The sequence below is a fragment of the Pongo pygmaeus genome, chromosome 3, assembly GCF_028885625.2.
Source record: "Pongo pygmaeus isolate AG05252 chromosome 3, NHGRI_mPonPyg2-v2.0_pri, whole genome shotgun sequence".
Classification (NCBI taxonomy): domain Eukaryota; kingdom Metazoa; phylum Chordata; class Mammalia; order Primates; family Hominidae; genus Pongo; species Pongo pygmaeus.
Genome location: NC_072376.2, coordinates 96,988,298 through 97,009,823, shown reverse-complemented (window position 1 = coordinate 97,009,823; position 21,526 = coordinate 96,988,298). Strand labels below are relative to the sequence as shown.

At 41.3% G+C, this 21,526-nt stretch overlaps 1 protein-coding gene across 3 annotated transcripts in view; it reads right to left on the bottom strand.

The window, feature by feature from the left end:
* The window catches only part of CDS1 (CDP-diacylglycerol synthase 1), a 68,058-nt gene extending 46,946 nt beyond the window's left edge, over positions 1-21,112 (bottom strand). Inside the window, exon 1 of one of the 3 annotated variants that reach the window (XM_063663836.1) lies at positions 20,402-21,112. In XM_063663836.1, the coding sequence (XP_063519906.1) occupies positions 20,402-20,614 (213 nt within the window). In that variant the 5' untranslated portion in view covers positions 20,615-21,112. Of the gene's footprint in view, positions 1-2,631; positions 6,012-20,401 lie in introns of those variants that run through there. The other 2 variants (XM_054484304.2, XM_063663837.1) reach the window with 2 other exon arrangements.
* Positions 21,113-21,526: the final 414 nt, after the last annotated feature.

Here is a 21,526-nt window from a genome sequence, read left to right as displayed (position 1 = left end):
CTTAGCACTGCCATACTTCTTTGTTAGGGAAGTTTGACTATCTTTGCTAAAATCTACTACTAATAATACAAAGGATAACTTTAAACAAAAGACACAAAAGAAGCTCCCATATTTTCTAAATCAGAAATATACCCCTAAAATCAGATATGTATTGTTTTGCCACTTAACTGGGAGATCACGGTGTTAGTTCCATGTAGATTCTGATTAGCTGTTAAGAGTCCCTTTTTAAATTTGATTTCAATTAAAGCATCAACCATAAGAGTAATATCTTACATAAGCATAGCATTTCTCATATATTTGTAAACATTTCAACTTCCATCATTTTTATTAGATCCTCAAGAGAGAATCCCAATTGAAGCAGGTCAAATGGACCTCATCTCTATTTTACTGGTAGGTAAACTATGATCAACAGCATTTGGTGATGAGATTTTTAAAGAAGTTATTTAAAACACAAACTGACTTCTGAGTGCATGTACAGGAGCTGCGTGAGTGTGCTGGAGATGGCAGGGAGCTCTAGGCCTTTAAACAAAGGTGGTCACTGCAGAATTTCCAGGGATAGGGTGATCAATGCAATTTTCAAAACAGAAATGTCATCTAATGCTCAGTTTTAAAGTTGTTCATTCTGCCATAAGTCTCCACTGCCATGTTCTTTCCTCTTCTACAACCTCTCCCGGCTCAGGCCCTACCCTTTCCATCCTGCCCTGGCAACCTTCAGTTATGAGTGGTGAACACACAGAAACCTTGGGAGAATGGCTTACAGAGGAGGAAACCGGAGTGAGGGTGTTGAACTGGGATAGAGGAAAGAGAATTCCCTGGAGGCAAATACAAATAGACAGAGCATTGAGCAGGATATCAAGCCTGAAATAATCCTAGGAATAAAAGCACCCAACAATTCAGAATGTTGAGGATTCTCAATCCAAACTCAGCCCTTATTAGCTCCAAAACACTGGCAAATGTCATCACCCCTTCGAACTGTTTCTTCACCCCTAAAATGAAGGATTTAGTATAATGCCAAGGACTTAGTAAATTCAAATAAGCAGTAAGATAATATTATGATTGAATCAAGTTTTCTAATTCCTCATTAGGAGGCTCACCAAATATAATGTTAGCCTTCGGGAGTATTTTCAGTTTTCATAAAGCATTAATAAACTTTAGTTTACTCACTTTTTAAGTATACAATTACGAAATTAAATGTGTCAATGTACCCTAAATGACAAATGAGAAATAGAAATGTCAAATTCCCACTGTGACACCAAGAGTCAGTCGGCCCTGAAGCTGCTTAAATAGAGATGGTAACTAATAAACAACCAGATAGAACATCCCCTCAGAAAATGGCAGGGCACCTGCCGTCAGTCTGATAAGCCGCAGAGCTTGGACATCTAGAACAAGGGAAACACATCAGTTTTTTTTTCTTTTCCCTGCCATTTTCTTTTCACCTTTAATAACCCAGAGTATTGACAGGGGTGGTGTGAGGGGTAGTGGGGTTGGTGACTAATGGAAGTGGTTCTCTAGGGCAGTATCACCATCCTACAAAAAGAGCATGAGACTAGGAATCAGGAGTTACCAGCCCTAATTCCACCTCTACTCTACTCTAGTAGTGAGACAAACGGCAAATCACTTAATCTGAAGGAAACTCAGGCCTTGGTTTCCTTATTTATAAAATACTAAAACCATTAGACTAGCTTTCAAATTGTGCTCCTCAAAATATTAAAGTTCTCTGCAAGCCACTTCAAAGTCCACTTTGCAATAATGGTGACGTGCTGCAACCCTCCCCTCCTAACCCTCAACAAGGCTGTCCTGCTTTTATCTACATTATTTAAGCTTCTGATTTCTATTTTATACCCTTTAGAGAAACACAAAATAAAAACTTAAATTGAACTAGGAATCTATTTCATTCTAGTAATTAAAGAATACAAGATAATTTCTAAATAGTGGCATTTTGGAGCAATGTTACTCAACTATGAGAATGAGTAGCAGGGGCCCTTGTTTTACTGTATTTAATGTATAGACTCTGTTACAAAGACGCTAGACTTGAAAAGGAAGATAAGAGTGTGAATGGAGATCAGGGAGAAGAAGGCAGTACTATAATACTTTTAATGATCAAATAGAGCCATGCAGCATTGTGCACGTTGAATGAAGGTATGTATGTATGTATATCTGTATGTATGTATTTATTTATTTATTTGAGATGGAGTCTCACTCTGCCACCCAGGCTGGAGTGCAGTGGTATAATCTCAGCTCACTGCAGCCTCTGCCTCCCAGGTTCCAGTGATTCTCCTGCCTCAGCCTCCCGTGTAGCTGGGATTACAGGTATGCCCCACCAGGCCCGGCTAATTTTTGTATTTTTAGTAGAGACGGGGTTTCGCCATGTTGGCCAGGCTAGTCTCGAACTCCTGACCTCAGGTGATCCGCCCGCCTCGACCTCCCAAAGTGCTGGGATTACAGGGGTGAGCCACCGTACCTGAATGAAGGCATTTAAAATGTTTACAAGAACCTAAAAATTCGTAGCTGCTTCTTCTCAAGCTCATAATTTAAAGATAATGATCTTCAACTTTCTATTTTGGGCCTGTGTTCTCCTACCACCACGTGATCTCATGGACCCCATACACTGATGACTCCCCGTAAACTTACGTCTCCAGCTTCCAACATGCCATCTCCAGGTGGTTTTCCACTGGCATCATTCGAAATTCAACAGAAGCAATGGACTTCTCTCTCTTCCACATCAAAATGCTGCCTCCTTCCGTAATTCCTTCTTTGGAGAAGATACTACCACCAATCCAGTTAACCAAGTACTCAGGTCAGAAACTTAGGCATTGCCTTAACACTTGACACTGCCTCCTTTAACCAAAACATTCAGTCTGCACCAAGTCTATCATTTGTCTTTCCCTCCATGTCTTTTTCTTTTGCTTTTTTTTTTTTTTTTTTTTTTTGAGACAGGGTCTTACTCTGTCACCTAGGCTGCAGTGCAGTGGCGTGATCTTGGCTCATGGCAGCCTCAGACTCCTGGGCTCAAGCCATCCTCCCACCTCAGCCTCCTGAGTAGCTGGGACTACAGGCATGCACCACCACACCTGGCTAATTTTTTTTGGCATTTTTCATAGAAATGGTGTATCACCATGTTTCCCAGGCTGGTCTTGAACTCCTGGACTCAAGCAATCCACCTGCCTTGGCCTCCCAAAGTTCTGGGATTACAGGTGTGAGCCACCGTGCCCAGCCTCCCTCCATTTCCATTCTCATTCACCACTGCAAGCCTTGCTGAGCATCACCTTCTTCTGTAAACATCCCAGAAGGCTTTTTTGAAGAAATTTTTCTAAAATTTCTATGAAAATGCAAAGAACATAGAAGAGCCAAACAAGTTTGGAAAAAGAATAAAGTTGAAGGACTTATATTACCTGTTTTCAAGAGTTCTTATAAAGCTACTGTAATCAAGAAAATGTGGTATTGACAAAACAGACAGAATGATCAATGGAAAAGAATAGCCCAGAAATAAACCTACATGCATATGGTCAACAGATTAACAACAAAGTTGCAAAGGTAATTCAACACATGGTACTGGCACAATTTTAACAAAGAACCTTGATCCATACCTCACACCACAGATAAAAATTAAATCAAAACAGATCAGACATTTATATAAAGCTATAAATCTTCTGTAAACTCTCTGGGACCTTGGTTAGGCAAAAATTCCTTAGTATGATAACAAAGTATTATCCACCAAAAAAAGATAAATATAACTTCATCAAAATTAGAATTTTCTTTTTTCAAAAGATACTAAGAGAATGAGAAGACAAGTCACAGAACGAAACATATTTTCAAATCACATATCTAATAAAGGACTTGTAATCTGGAATACATAAAGAACTCTCAAAATTTGATAAGGAAACAATAAATGAACAAAATATTTGGACAATGCACAGATGGTAAATAAACATATGAAAATATGTTCAACATTATTAGTCATTAAGGGAATGCAAGTCAAAATCACAATGTGATTCTACTATACATCTATCAGAATGGGTAAAATTTTAAAACTGAACAACCAAACGTTGGAGAAAATCTGGAGGAACTGAAAGGCTTGCACACTGCCGGTGAGAATGTAAAATAGTACAACCACTTTGGAAAACACTATCACAGCTTTTTTTAAAAATTACATATACAACCAACAACTGACCCAGCCATTTCACTCCTAGGTATTTACCCGAGATAAACTGAAGTGTAGATACAAGCAAAGACTTGTGCACAAATGTTCATGGTAGCTTTACTTGCAATAGCTCCAAACTAGGAACAATTCAAATAGCCAACAGGGAAATGGACAAATTATGTTACTTTCATACAGTGGAATATTCTCTTGTGATAAAAATAAGTGAACAATTGATACATGGATGAATCTCAAAATAATTATGCTGAGTAAAAGAAGCCAGACAAAATGTACATGTAATATGTATATATATACACACGTATATGTATATATATACACACGTATATGTATATATATATATACATATACGTGTGTATATATATATATACACACATATTATATTATTCCATTTATATAAAATTCCAGAAAATGCAAACTCATCTATAGTGCCAGAAAGCAGATTAGTAGGTGTCTAGCGATGAGGGAAGAACTACAAAAAGGGGCAAACTTTTAGTGGTGATAGATTAGCTCATTATCTTGATTATAATGATGGCTTCATAGGCATATATATATATATATATATATATATGTCAAAATTTGCCAAATTATATTTGCTATGGAATGAATGTTTCTGTCCCTACCAAAAAACAAATTATACAATGAAGTGCATTTTCCAATGTAATGTTATCTGGAGGTAACCTTTGTAAGATAATGAAGTCAATTAGGTAATTAGAGTGGAGACTCACGAATGGGTTTGGTGCCCTTATAAAGAGGCACAAGAGATAATCTCTCCACCATGGGAGGACAGAGCAAAGGGGTCTGTCTGCAAAGGGCTCTCAACAGGAACCAAATTGGCCAGCATGTTGATTTTGAATGTCCAGCCTCCAGATTTATAAGAAATCAATTCCTGTTGTTTAGGCTATAGTATTTTCGTTATAACATCTTGAACTAAGATAGCACTTTAAGTGTGTTCAATTTAGTGAATATCATTTATAGTTCATGAGGACTCTTGAAGAGCAGTCCAGGAAAGAGAACTGAGGTGCTTCCCAATACCGAGGACAAAAAGGACAAGAACAAGGACAAGGGGCTCAGGGAACAAAGGATACAGTTCATCAAGAGGATGATTCCATCATTACACACTGTACACAGGTTTCAAAATATGACACTGTACTCCATAAACATATACAACTATTATGTCAGTTGAAGTAAAAAATAGCTGGGTGCAGTGGCAAGCAGCTATTTCCAGCTATTCAGGAAGCTGAGATAGGAGGGCCTCTTGAGCCCAGAAGTTAGAAACCACCCTGGGCAACATAGCAAGATCCCACCTCAAAATAAAATAATTAAAATAAGAATCAAAATTTTAAAAATAGATGATGGCTCCAAAAGGAAGTCTCTAAACAAATGAAGGTAAAAATGCAACAAAGGATAATATATTAAATCACTCACACTTTTCGCCTCTTTTACAACTGGCCCCTTAAAAAGTGAGTTAGAAAACCAGGGTCAGCTCTTCCGTCAAGAGTCCCTTGATGTGGACACTGATCCCTGTAGCTCAGTTCAGCATTAAGATTTGCAATTAAGCCAAAGGAAACCCACAGAGACATAGAGCTCCACGCCTGAAAGGAGGCAGCCTTTTAAAAATCTTGAAACTAAACAGTTTTACTTAAAAGAACATGAGGCTGTGTTCCTGATTTCAGCATTTTCTGTTTCTTCATGGTTTTATTTTTCTTTTTTTTTTTTTGGAGACAAGAGTCTCGCTCTGTCACCCAGGCTGGAGTGCAGTGGCGTGATCTCGGCTCACTGCAATCTCAGCCTCCCAAGTAGCTGGGACTACAGGCGCCCGCCACCACGCCTGGCCAATTTTGTTCTTGTATTTTTAGTAGAGACGGGGTTTCACCGTGTTAGCCAGGATGGTCTTGATCTCCTGACCTCATGATCTGCCCACTCAGCCTCCCAAAGTGCTGGGATTTACAGGCATGAGCCACCGTGCCTGGCCTTCTTCATGGTTTTCATACAGGCATGGATTCCTTCTCTTTCTCCCAGGAGTGGAAGTGAAGAGAAGGAACTGCTTTCTATCTGTGCTGGGGAGAAGGACTAAACTGATTTAATTCCTAGTGAGTTAGCAGTTTGGTGAACGAAGAGTGAGGGAGCTCAAGACCTCTATAATGATAGAGAATGGTCAAGGGACTTAGTAACACTGTTTTGTTTCTTTTGAGGCAGGGTCACCCAGGTTGGAGTGCAGTGCACTATCATGACTCACTACAGCCTCACCATCCCAGGCTCAAGTGATCCTCCCACCTCAGCCACTCAAGTACCTGGGACTACAGGTGGAGCCACCACACCTGGCTAATTTTTTGTTATTTTTTGTAGGGACAGGGTCTCCCTATGTTGCCCAGGCTGGTCTCAAACTCCTGGACTAAAGCGATCCTCCCACCATGGCCTCCCAAAGTGCTGGGATTACAGGTGTGAGCCACTGCTCCCACAACACTGTATTTTATAGACAGAAATCTGGTTACCTCATTCATCAGCTCTGTGGTCCTATCCTACACTAATTAATTATAATTGATAAAGCCTCCTTATTTTTTTTTAATTTGAACTGCAAAGGGAAAGACTGGTCCCCAAATCTTTCTCCGCAGCCCTGTTCTATTCCCCACTGAAGGAAGGAGGTGACTGGTTGGCCCAGTGTACCACTTTACTAATCCAATCAGGAGTTACACTTTGTGGTGGATCCCAATGCTTGGATAAGAGAAAACCAAATGTGTCTCAACATAACATAAAATGCCTGAGTAAAAGGCAAATCTGATTACCTCATCCACCTACCTTCTCATCACAGGGTATAAACCCAGCCTCCTCTTACTCTCCAGCCAGGGCTTTGGCCACACCCACCCAGCCACTCCAGGCTCTGCAGAACTAAAGCTTCTGTGCTCCCCACAGTGTGAAGAGTCTTAGCCTCTCAATATTGTGCTACAGTATTCTTCTATTTATAACTTACGCTCTTCCTCTTTGAGCCTGGCTTTGCCTGACTGGTGCCTATTTATCTTTAAGGTATCAGCCTAGATGTAATTTCTAGAAAACTCTTCTTCAGGGAGCCTGTCAAACGCAAAATAATGCTTCCCTCCCCACTCCCCCCACCAAGATATTCACGTCTTAATCCCAGAACATGTGAAGATGTTGGTACAATTCAAGCGAGAATTAAGGAAGTGGGCAGGATTAAGTTTGCTAATCAACTGATCTTGACGTGCTGAGTTTATCCTGGATTATACAGGTGAGTCTAATATAATCACAAAGGTCCTTGTAAGTGGAAGACTGGAGGATCAGAGTCAGAGAAGACATGACAGAAGCAGAGGTACAGTGATGCTGGTTTTGAGCAAGGAGTAAGGGGCCACCAGCCAAGGCATGTCGTTAGCCTCTAGAAGCTAGAAAAGGCAAGGAAACAGATTTTCCCCTACAGCCTGCAGAAGGAACATGGTCCTACCAGGACATCTTCACTTTAGCCTAGGGAGACCCATTTTGGACTTCTGACCTCCGGAACTGTAAGTTAAGTTTATATTGCTTTAAGACACTAAGTTTTTAGTGATTTGTTTTAGCAGCAATCAGAAGCTAGGGGAGCTCCTCAGCCCATTTTGTGCAGCTCTTTGGATGCCAACATTTGTATGACATGTTTTGATTGCCTGTTCACCCAGCAATCTCACCCACCATGGCCATTCCTGCAACCAGGAGCTTGGTGAGTATGTGCTGAGGGAATTATGACTGTCATCTCTCTATCCCCAAATGGAATCGGGCCAAGTCTTCCAAGCTACAATATTGCTGCTGTTTTTTTTTTGCCATTCCTAAGATGCTATCTACAATATTCAAATCTTACTTAATTTTAAGGTCCATTTTAAGACTTTCCTAGATGTTTGGCTCCTTCTGATCTTTCTCCAGTGATATCTCATTCTATTATACATTAAGATCATACTATTTTGTATGGTTTCATTTACGTAAGTCTTAAATTCCAAATTAAGAATAAAGATCACTAGAAGAAAAAAACTCCATGGAATTACACAAAAGAACAGAGAAAATTAAGGAGTTTCACTGAAAATCTGAATTATTACTGCCATCCCAAACTTGTTTTTTACCTGAGATCTTATGAATGATTGGTCCTCACAGGTACATCACTTTTTCAGGGCTAAGATAAATAATGCCTCCAGCTTTTCTGCCTTGCCTTCATTTAGAGCGAAAAACAAGTACGGTTGGTCCCCTCACATTTGTGGGTTCCATATTCGTGAATTTAACCAGCCTCAGATGAAAAATATTCAAAGGGGAAAAAAAGGTGGTTGCATCTGTACTAAACACATAGACTTTTTTCTTGTCATTATTCTCTAAACAATACAGCATACTATATTGTACAACTACAGTATGCAACTATTTATGTAGAACTTACATTGTATGAGGTATTATAAATAATTGAGAAATAAAAATAAAAGCCCAAGCCCCCCCCAGCTGACTGAACAAACCCCTTCTTGGCCAAAGGGACACCAGAGAAACTTCGGAAACTGAGTTCCAGCCACGATGGGACAGGAGGTTGGACATGCCTCAGTATGCCCCTTCTTTATTAACCTTTAGCCAGAATTCTTTCCTAAGGAGTAAGCAGAAGCCAGCTCCAGAAAACAAGAAACAGAGTACCCTTTCTTTTACCACCTTTAGCCAGTCATCTGAGGCTGCTACTGGACTCTCCCTCTTTGCAGCTTTGATATGACAGCTTGCCAGTTTCACAGTGCATCCCTTTCCTAAAAACTGACCATCACCAGACCGATTTTGGCCACCTCTTGGATGATGTGCATTGAGGGTCTTCACGTCCTGTGCTTCACCTTTGGGAGCACTTTGGGAGCCCGAGGCAGAAGGACTGCTTGAGCCAAGGAGTTTGAGACCAGCCTGGACAACACAGGGAGACCCCATCTCTATTAAAAAATATGTAAAAATTAGCTGGGCATGGTGGTGTATGCCTGTGGTCCCAGGTACTTGGGAGGCTGAGGTGGGAGGATCACTTGAGCTTGGAAAGTTGAGCCTGCAGTGAGCCACGATCCATAGATATGGAAAGCCAACTGTGTATATATGGCAAGATAAAGCAAATTTAGCAATCTCTTAATAACTGTTAAGTCCTAGATATGCTGATGATCATTGTACTAACCTTTTAACATTTCGATATTATTAAAAAGTTACAATAAAAAGGTAGGGAAAACTTCAAAACTAATATTGAGACTCAGGACATATTACCCTAAAATATGACTATAGAGAACTAGAATATGCCACCCCAAAATATACTTCTTTGGCATATTTCAAGATTATAATTCTGAGAAACTGCAGACACATTAGTAGCTCTGAAATGCAGTTATTTCGTAAAAAAAAATTATCTATAAAGGAAGTCTACATTAGTTAAGTATTTGTATAAGGAAGACAGCTGCTCTGAGACAACTTTTATTACCTGAAAGACTATCCGCATAACAAGACAGCCTTTATTCACCATGCAATTCCTCCCCTTACCCTCCCAGAATTTGTGTGGCCAGTACCCCTTAAAGCTGAATAGGTTCCTTTCAGTATCTCAGGGTGCTATATAAACTTCAAAAACCTGACCCTTCTTTCCTGTTTTGTTTTGCACATATGTAATTAAACAAGAGAAAAATAGTTTTCCTCTTAATTGTCTTACGTCAATTTAATTTGTAGCCCAGCCAAGAAACCTAGAAGGGTTTTCACTCCCCTATACTAAATAATATATTGATTGAGGTGAAAAAAGAAAAATAGCTCTAAGCTGACCCAGCTATGTGAGGTATGTAAAATTTATCAGGCCCCAGAGTATGGGACTTCAATCACACCCCCACACTCGTGCCTGGGAGCAATTACTTAAAGGCATTTTGTTTCAGACTCGCTGCCTCACCCCTTATCTTCCTGGAATTTATGATGCAAAGAACAATGTGTAGCCAATCAATAGTTCACTTTAATCTAAATTCTTGTTAAACAATTTAGAAACTGCCTTTTCTTTTCTCCTTAAAAACCCACTTGTAGGCCAGCATGGTGGCTCATGCCTGTAATCCCAGCACTTTGGGAGGCCGAGGCAGGTGGATCCCTTGAGGTCAGGAGTTCAAGACCAGCCTCGCCAACATGGTGAAACCCCATCTCTACGAAAATACAAAAATTAATCAGGCATAGTGGAGTGCACCTGTAATACCAGCTACTCAGGAGGCTGAGGCAGGAGAATCGCTTGAATCTGGGAGACAGAAGTTGCAGTGAGCCAAGATTGCGCCACTGCACTCCAGCTTGGGTGACAGAGCAAGACTCTATCTAAAGAAAGAAAAAAAAAAAAAAAAAAAACTCTTGTAACTGCTGCTAATCAGAGTGTATACTCAGGGCAACTTGAGTCTAAGCTCCAGAGTGGCCATCCTCAAGCTTTGAGCTCAAATAATCATACATTTGAAATTCATTATTTAAGGTGACAGGGGATGCAAACATATGTTGTAAACCTATTAAGACAAAGAAGGAATACCTCTGAGAGGATAAGTCACCCATATCACTAGCTAGTATCCTTATCTTCTTGTATACTTTGTACACCTTTTTGTATCAACCTCATATTTATTAAAAGCAGTATACATTATTATAAATGGGACTACTACAAGCAGAATTCCAGGGGGCACTATCTACATTGAACTGTACATGAATAGTGTCCCACAGAATTGTTCGAAGCCTCAACCCTGAGACGGTTCAAGTACAAGCATAGTAAGTAGATGAAAAAATAAAAAGCACAACCTTGAAAGACGAGTCTAATTTGGTTTCTCAAATCTGGATTTTTATATATTGAGATAAAATGTGAACTTCCAGATGGGCTTAATAAATATTCATTGACCCACAGACAGCCCCATATTGTTTGTGAAATGACCTGCTTGGGACTGGAAGGTAGCAGTGAGCCAAAACAACTGTCAAGGTGTCTGATCCCACCTGGGTCACCCAGGTGATGAAGTCAGATTGGCTACATCAGCCTTGCAGAAAGCTCTTAAATAGCTGGCCATGGGTTCCGGCAAATAAAGGGAACTGCAACCATAGCCAGGAAGCAGAAAAGCAACACTGCTTTCTTAGCTGCGATGTTCGCAAAAAGCAGCTATAAATTTCCATAGATAAGAGTCCACTCTGGACTGGACTCTTTTTTCTCCCATCCTATGCCTTTCAATTTCATATTTTAAAAGTTTAAAATCTTGACAGTTCTGAGAAAGTCTTAAGCAAACAAACATTCAATGACATGACCTGAAAAATATCTTTCACCTCATTTTGAGGACAAGAAAATAAGTAAATACTTAGATAATAAACTTGGTGTATCTCAGGGATGATCAAAACCCAATTGGTTGGCTGGGCACAGTGGCTCACGCCTGTAATCCCAGAACTTTGGGAGGCCGAGACAGGTGGATTACTTGAGGTCAGGAGTTCAAGACTAGCCTGGCCAACATGGTGAAACCCCATCTCTACTAAAAATACAAAAATTAGCTGGGCTTTTGTGCTGTGTGCCTGTAATCCCAGCTACTTGGGAGGCTGAGGTGGGAGAATTGCTTGAAATGGGGGGGCGGGGGGCGGGGGCAAAGTTTGTAGTGACCCAAGATCGTGCCACTGCACTCCAGCCTGGGTGACAGAGTGAGACTCTGCCTCAAAAAAAAAAAAAAAAAAAAAAAAAAAAAAAATTGGTCATTAATGAAATTACTTCCTCTCCATTTCTAGAGTTGTTTCAAAATGTGATGTCATTCTCATTAAATAAGTTCTGAAACATTTCTCAACCAAATAAAGTATAAACAGCTATAAAATGAAATAAAAGCTAATGATTTCTTGTAATTGATCATAAGTAAGCAATGAAATACTTGAAGTGCTGTTTTAAATCTAGGCACCTGAAATCACCCAATGACAGGCTTTCAGCTAAAAATTTCTAATCCAATGCCAACATTTCATAGATTCAAAAAGACCAAATTAGTCCAAAATCACACAAGGTAGTAACAAAGTAAAAATTTTCTTAATGTTTTAAATTGATTTTATACATTTAGTACCACACATCTGATTTCTCCTTTACATTTTTTAATTAGAAAATTTAAGGTAAATCCTGGCTCTAAATACCATGATTCTGAGCAGGGTATTTAGGCTGTCAAATTCCAATTTTCTCATATGTAAACTAAACCTATCTCCCTTGCCTATATAATTGTTAAAAGACTAAAATTAATATTAAGTATAAGCAAGCATTTTGCAAATTATAAATTATTTTGCACTAAAAAATTAGTTTACATCATTATTCCATGCAGTGAAAGTCCATAATTCAAGAGATTAATATACTCTACAATCAGTTGTCGAGCAACAAACAAATCCTGACACCACCTCTTTTCTCAAAGAGTATAAAAAAGCCACAAAAAAGTAACATTCAAGCAGTGTCTTGCTTATAATAGGCACTCAACAAGCATTTACTGAATGCACAGAACCAAACCAAGCCTCAAGAAATATGTTTATAATTTCCTAAATGACCTATGTTCTTTACACTGAACTAAAATCTGTATTTTTGGAAAAGACATCCCCAAATATAGAATGGTTAAAGGAAAACAAATACGCCAAACCCCTGTAGTTATCTGTGTTATCTGGGAAGAAATGTGAGAGTCTATTTTACAAAAATGAAATTCATAAACACATAAAGAATACTCATACTACATGTGTATATATCTTAATTTTTCTTCAAAATTTTCCAGAGGACATTAAATTGTCCCACTTTTCCCCAGTATATTTTGACAAACAAAACATTGTTTGTGTTAAAAAGGAAAAGAAACTTTTATTTTGAAGAATATGAGTCTCATTAAATTATCAGGCCCCGAGAGGCATTTAAAATGTGTCAGCAGTCACGTCTTTCACCGTTTGAGCTAAACAATTACCTCTTCGAGCCACTTGCTATGTTGACTCTGGACTGATACCAGGTAGCCATAAAATACCATATACTAGACACTGTAACTCATACCTTACATTTTAAAACTGAATAGCCAATCATTCATCAATAGTCTCTGTAAGGCAATGAGAATTCCTGTCAAACAACTTTGTACCAGCCCATTCCTTGTTCCTTTTTGCCTTTAAAAACTTGCTTATAACAAAGGCCAAACAAAGTACTCCCCCAGGCAACTTGGAGGTATGACCCAGGCAGTGTACTCACTTTGGCTCAAGTAAAGTCTTTAAATTTGGCTCAAGTACTGTCTTTAAATTTTATGTTATGCCTCAGCTTCTTCTTAGGATGACAGCATCAAAAAAACCCACTGTGGTATACATCCAAAGCTTGATGTAGTTGATGACATTCTATGGCAGTATCTCTCACAATAATAAGAAAAATGAATTGTTTAAAGATCATAAACAGTAAGTGAAAATTCATACGGTAACCCTCAGCTATTCTTTAGAAATCTCAAGTTTTAACTACCACTTCTAACCGCACATAGCTTACTATTACATTACCATGCCTTTAGATTCACTCTTTCATTAGTATAACTTGAGTATTCTGGAAACTCTTGCTAGGAGTTCATGTTATTTACAAGAATTTCTAAAAGACACATCAACTCTTTGAAAGGAAGCATCAACGAACAGTTTAGTCCTAAGACTCTTTGAAAACGTTTGCCTCAAAATCCTTATCTGGCTTATCCACTAACCCCAAATTGTTATATTGTGACCCTTACCCAATCCTAATCAATTCCCTACATTGAAAGACCTGCCTTAGGCCGGGTGCGGTGGCTCATGCCTGTAATCCCAGCACTTTGGGAGGCCAAGGCGGGCAGATCACAAGGTCAGGAGATTGAGATCATCCTGGCTAACACGGTGAAACCCTGTCTCTACTGAAAATACAAAAAAATTAGCCAGGCGTGGTGGCGGACGCCTGCAGTCCCAGCTACTTGGGAGGCTGAGGCAGAAGAATGGCGTGAACCCGGGAGGCAGAGCTTGCAGTGAGCCGAGATCACGCCACTGCACTCCAGCCTGGGCAACAGAGCAAGACTCCGTCTCAAAAAAAAAAAAAAAAGACCTGCCTTAAACCAAACTTCCAATTCTCAAATAAGTTACACCTTGCCTCTCCCCCTCTGAAATACTACCAAGGCTCTGTGGAAGTGTTCCTCACTGCAGTAAGCTAAAAACCCAGTTCTGTCTTACCACTTGGCTGGGTTGCTGATATTTTAGAAGCCAGCATTTTTAAAAAATGTTATTAAATGAAATGAATATGCTGCGCATGATAAAAGCTGAATCATGGAAAATTATTTAGGTGGTAATACTGACTGATAATTTATCAACAATTAGGGAGTATCAGCCCAAATGGTAGTCCAGAACTCTAGATCTAAACATTAATATTTTATTAATGGCCTAGATCTAGATGAAAAACTATAGAAAATGTTCATTACACTTATAGGTGACGTCAGCACAACCTGTAGTGAGGTGTACCAAAATGAAGAAATAATTTACAAAAACACAATAAGGCTTTTACAATAACAAAATAAAGTAGACAAAATGCAGTGTTGAATCCCGGATTGTATCCCAGGGCAGTAAATGGACAGTGGAACAAGCAGTGAATTTCTAAATAGTATCTGCAGTCTAAGATGATATTATAGCTATGTTAATTTCTTAAGTTTTGACTGATGTACCACGGTTATGCAAGATACAAACCTTACGGCAAAGTTAGTGAAAAGTACACAGAAATCTTTGTAATGCTTCTGTAAATAAAACCAACCACCTTTACAAAAACTGTAACAGTGAGAAAATCATAACAGTGAAAAAAGATCTGACCTAACCAACTCTATCTTGCCTTTAACCTTTAAGCTGCCCATGGTCATTCCCAAGTGAGGACCAAGCTAACTTTGGAAGAAATTTAGTTTATAGGTTAAATGATAATAGCTCTTCCCTAAACTAAACTGCCTTTATAAAACTAATAAAAGGTCACAAGTTTAGGATTATGAGAGAGGACTGAATTTTGCTGTGATTACATGTAAACAATTACCAGCCACTGCTCTGGAGATTACAAGATTTGTAACTTCTCCAATTACTTCTATACATAATATCACTATTAAAGAAGCTAAGATTGGCCTTTTAAAAGATAGACCACTTTCAGATTTTTCTATTTCTGATGACTGGATAACTCCTCCCAAACCAGCAACTCTTGTGGCCCCCCCATCCAGAAGTGGACTCAGCATACAAGGACCATTTTCCATACCCCTGTAATCGCCTCCCCAACCAATCAGCAGCACCCATTCTCTAACCCCCTGCACACCAAACTATCTTTTAAAAAGTCTAGCCTCCAAATTTTTAGGAAGGTTAATTTGAGTAATAATAAAACCATGGCCTCCTGTTTAGCCGGCTCTGTGTGCATTAAACTCTTTTTCTCTATTGCAATTCTGATAAACCAGTTCTATCTGGGCAGCAAACAAGAAGAAACTGTGGGGTGGTTACTAAATCAAAGTTGTTCCAAAATTAAAAGTTTATTTGAAAATAATAATGTATTTATGAAAGAAGCTGCACACATCTCAAATGGAGGAGAGATGTTAACTGATTTCTGGATTGTTTTCCCCTCAACTTCACAAACCAAAATCTCTAAGTAGCAGCCCCAAGCACAAACACACAGAGACTTTACCTGAAAGCACACTATTCCACGTGTGCTCCCCTTGATTGGCCACATCCTCAATGTGCACCCTCTTTTCTCCCACTTCAGGGTCTAGCAAGTGAAGGAAATCAGAATATTTCACCCCAAATTATACTTCTTTGACATATTTTGAGATGGCTGTTCAGAGGGCCTGCAAACAAACAGCCCTGCAAAGCTGTCTTTTGTGAGGGAGATTTGCATCTGTAGAGAAAATCTGCATTTATGCAACCTGGCCTTCTCTGAAGGTTTTCTCTTGCCTGGATCTAGGAAAGATTAACTGAGAGTCTGACACTTTTAAAGGTCTGAAAGAAATATTCACCATCTATTCTCTCTGAGGGCTACTCCCTATGAGGTTTCATCTACATGACAGGACCACCTTTGCCTCAAGACGGTATATAAGCTTCTGTGCCTCTTGGGGTTCAGGTAATCACTCTGTCTCCCTCCTCCCATCCCACATGTTAATAAATTTGTATGCCATTTCTCCGATTAATCTACCTGTTGTCAGTTTTTTCTGGCAAGTCTTCAGAGGGCAGAGAGGAAGTTCTCCCTTGGTCTCGACATAAGTCATGTCTTAGCTCTTTCTGTTTCAATGCTCATTCCCACTTAATCCATTAGATCTTCACCAGCCCACTTCCCTGCTGACTCGAATCTGTGGTCATCCACTTCAATCTTGGCTTCGCTGACTCTCTAATTCCCTACATCCTGGACCTCTGGCACTCCCCAAGCCTAAATCACTCCCATTGCTTTTTTTCTTCTCAGCTATTAAATGGGGATATTCCTAACACACAGTCACACAACACTGACTGTGACTGGAACACATTTGAACTGTCATTTTTGGGAAGTGTGATAGGAAATGACCAAAAGGTAACTATTATAAAACTATACAGAATTATCAAACTCAGTGAAGATTCAACTGAACACAAATTTATTGTTTGTAATTTAATTGTATATATACCAAATTATATATAAATATATACAAATATAAATATATATGAATTGAGTTAAACCAAGTTGTTTCTAAGATCCCTTGAAGCTCATTGGTTCTGAGTTCCTACTTTACTAACTGAAGGCATCCAACACTTGATCTTCTCCTTTCTGCTTTTCAAAATGTTCCTGTATCCACCCTTCATTCCGTCTTTCTTTTCTTAAGGAAGGGACATGCATCCCTCTTTTCTTTCCTTGGATATCTCAATAATCCATAGTCTCTACCCCATGTTTGCTTTCTTTTTCCTAGGGCCTACCCATTGTCTTCAACATCTTTACTCATTTGACTTTCATACAAATATATATCTCCCCTCCTCTGAAAAGAAAAAACTTCATTAATCCTCCTGTCTCTCTAGTTGCCATCCTGTATTCCTTTCACTGCCACTTTATAACAATAACTACCAACATTTCACCTCTCAATTTCCTCAACCTAAACCTGCTTCTACTTAGATCTTTTGCTAAACTCCATGTTCTGTCTCAGCCCTTATTCCTAAGTACTACTGATGATGTCCTCTAAGCCAGGGGTCCCCAACCCCCAGGCCACAGACCAGGACCGGCCTGTTAGGAACTGGGCCTGTTGGGCACCCGGCTGCAGAGCAGGAGGTGAGTGGCCTGCGAGCGAAGCTTCCTCTGTATTTACAGCCACACCCCATCACTCGCATTACTGCCGAGTGCTGCCTCCTGTCAGATCAACAGCAGCATTAGATCCTCACAGGAGCTTGAACCCTATTGTGAACTGCACATGCGAGGGATCTAGGCTGCATGCTCCTTATGAGAATCTAATGCCTGATGATCTGTCACTGTCTCCCATCACCCCCAGGTGGGACTGTATAGTTGCAGGATAACAAGCTCAGGGCTCCCATGGATTTTATATTATGGTATAATTAATAATTATACAATATATTATATATTTCATTATATATATGTGTATATATATTTCATTATTTCATTATATATTACAATGTAATAATAATAGAAATAAAGTGCACAATAAATGTAATGTACCTGAATCATCCTGGAACCATCCCCCCAACCCATCTGTGGAAAAACGTGTCTTCCACAAAACTGATCCCTGGTGCCAAAAAGTTTGGGGACACTGCTCTAAGCAACGCCTCCTCCTTTTGCTCTCAAGACCTTCATTATCTCTTCCTCTGTATCTCCAACCCTGTGCCTAGAATGCTGATTCAAGAAAAAACCCAACACGTCCTTTGCCTAGAACACCCTACTCAAACCCTTGTAAACCTGGTGAGTCCCAGGAATCTTTTCATTCCCAGCTCAATCCTCATCCACTGTTTAGAGCCTTTCCTACAGTCTCCAGGTAGAGGTCAAGCATGCCCTCTATGCTAACAATGAGCCTTGTATAGACTTCTAATAAATCTAATTCATATATGTCTCCTGCAGGGTTCCTTGAAGAGGTCCCTTGTCGTTTTTCAAGTACCACTCCAACATTTAACACTTGGGAACATTCCCCTGCAGGTAAGAAGTTTTTTTTTCACTTGCTAATTATCTGGAGTACAGAGCCTTCTCTCAGCATAAGTCACCAGTCCGGAACAAAGGGAGTGTCATGTTAATAACACCATTATTAAAAGACTACAAAATGGCAATGCATGGGAGTGTATTATAATAGCAGAATATAATGTACCTCCTTCACTTCTTTCACTAATTCCCCAAGAGTTCTGCCTTTACTGCAACTGAACAGAGAAGGCCCTTAATGAGTTTGAATTGACCAAATATTAACCAGCCTCCAGTGTGCAAACCGATTTTAAAATAGCCCTTGACCTGGAAATACAGGTGTATTCAAATACACACCCTGATAAGAAAGGACAGACAGGGATAGAGTTCAACATCTATAAGCTTGCCAAGTCAAAAGTTCCTCACGATAAACTCTAAAAGTAGAGCAGTATTTTAGATATGGTTTGAATATGTTCATTCTTGTCTAAGAAATCTTGACAAAACAGGTTACATATAGCAAAGTCTACTTTCAGAAAACAAAATCCAGCTGGACATGTGTCAATAAAAACCAACAGTACTGCATTGATAAATAAATAAATACGCAGCGAGGTAACCCAGTCACAGATAGCTAGAGACAACAGTTCTAATGAGTCAAATCACACTACAGAAGTAGTTTCCATTTTAAATACATTATGGTGTTAAAAAAAGAAAAAACTTAATTCCAAAGATATTTTATGCATGGCTTCCTGAACATCTTTTCTCTTAACAAAAGCTTGTTAGCTTTGTCGAGTTAAGGAAGTCAACATAGAGAAGCTGGTATTTCCTTGATGCTAAACTATACCAGTGCTAAAAACAAAACAAAACAAATCCCAACCTAATTAATTCTATTTTGGATCTAGTTTCCAAGGCAGTTTTCACAAAGACTATTCTCAGCCCACTGTTTCTAGTTTTGTAACTTCAACCATCAGTAGCTGGAAATTGTTATATTTTGGGTAATTCCTTGACACATATGTTCTATTACAGACTCATTTTATTCTACTTACTATCAAGGGTAAGGGGGAAAAAGTGTCTGCATTGATTCTAAAGTTTTAGTACTAAGAACCACGTTTATGTTTATTTCGTGATATCATGTGATATGTTCCTATTAGGGCTTTGTAATTTAGGTTACATCAAATTCATCAACATCAACTTTCAGGTGGAATCCTCCCCAAATCAGAACTGCCAGCCAGTCTCAGCAACCACATAAATCAGAAGAAAAGGAATCAGGAAACTTAGATTCCAGTTTCAAGAGCCACGAACTTGACCTTGGGCAATCCACCTCACTTCTGTAATTCAAACTGCAATGCCTGCTTCCAAAGTATGCTTCTAGAAACAGTTTACGTGTTTTGGGTTTCTCAAATAAAATGGAATTTTCTAAACTGACGGTTTGATACAACAATCTATTCTCTGGCCCAATTTCCCAAACCATCCAGTCCATAAGGTCATAAAACTGCATTTCTTCACAAGTTCTTACTTGCACCACTGTATTACCAAACACGTCCGAATTCCTTTTCTAGCTTTAAACAGTAATATCACACCTACTTATTCTTAAATGTGAAAGAAGAGTAATCTATAGAAAAGGAAGTGAAAAGTCTTCATGAATTAACATCGGGTTATATGAAATCTACTGGTAGACAGAAGAATTGCACTGTCTGCCGTGTACTCAAAAGAAGCTGGAAGATTACTATTATGTCACGTGCATGATACTCTCAAACCTCCAAAATCTATCATACTGAAAAAGGATGGATAAAATAAAAGTGCAGATGGGGCAGCGCGAGAAGCCAAGCCTCCCGCGTCAGGATCCAATGAAATGATAGAGCCGACCGTGGCACGTCTCTAGTCCTTACTAACTTTGTTCCCTCTACTGAGAAGAGAGGTGAGGTGGCAGCTACTAACTGCACTGCAGCCCCTAGGAGGGCAGGTTCCCTCCAGATTCCAGCGTCGGCCCCAGATCCTGAAGAAGGGACCGGAAGAGGATGAAGCTAAACTGTAAGCCGGGTTGAGTTGCCCATTTCTCCCGGGCAGCGGCCGCGGTCATCCTGGGAACCGCACCGCCACCAGCATCCCGGGTCCCGACCCCCTCTGGGGAAGGAGGAAGCAATGCCAGGCAGGGAGGAAGGTGCACCGGCAGCCTGCAGCCTCACCTGACGCTCGACGGGCCCCACCCTTGCTCTCAGGTGTCTCGCTTCCAACCAGGACCCAGCTAGGGCGCGGCGTCCGCCTCTCTCGGCTCCACTTACTTTGTCGCTGGTGCTCTCGGTTTCGTGGTCGCCGCCGGCCGCCTCTCCCTCGCGGGGTGGCGGCGACACCGCTTCCCCAGGGCCGGGGCAGCTTCCCCGGTGCCTCAGCTCCAACATCTTCCGCTCCCGCGCTGCCGTGGCGGCCTCCTCAAGCACCCCGAAACCTGAGCTGCAAGCGGGGTTCTGCAGGCAGGGCGCCCCGCCACCTCGCAGCCGCGCCCTGGAGTCCCGCGGAGCCGCAGCCACTAACGCGGCCCCACCATAGAGCGGCCGCCGCGCCGGTCACCTCCAAAACGGCATCAACGAGAGAGCGCTCGAGGCCGCCTGTAGCGAGCGCCGCTCTGGCGGAGGTCCCGGGCAGGCTCGGGGCGCCAGGCGCGAGCGGAGAAGGCGGAGACGCGGCCTCCGGTTGCCAGGTGCGCGTCTCCACGCAGAGGCCCAGGTGGGAGGAGGAGAAGGGGCGGGGAGAAAAGGAGGACGCTTGACCCGCTTTAGCGCGGCGCTGGGCTCCCGCCGCCGCGCCGGCCCCTCCCGCCCCGCCCCCCGGAGCCGGACTCGGAGCTGGCTGATCCCGGCCCTGCACACTTCTCCCTGCCCGGGCCTCCGGCACCGGGTCTCGCGCCGCAGGCCCCGCCCCTCTGCGCTGCACTGCGGTTCCCACAGCCCCGCCTCCCCGCGAGGTGACGTCAGGAGCCCGGCCCGCGACCCCGCCCCCGCCTCTGCGTGCTGGCAGGTGGGGGGGCCTGAGAAAAGGTGGGAGCGGCGGGGCGGAAGGAGGCTGAGGAGCTGGAAGGCGGAGGCGGGGCTAGCGCGGGCTGGAAGTGAGCGTTGAGAACTTGCAGGCTAGTCCCTGGGCCGCTGCGAGGGCTGGAGGAGCTACTCAAAGACGCCCGCTAAATGTTGGCAGCGCTCAACACTGCTCCTTCAAACGCCTCCCCGGCCTTGTCAGCTTGACACGCGCGGCGAGTCGGAGGCTCACTGGACCAGAAACTTGTCTGGCAGGACGGACAGGTTGGCCCCGCGGCATTC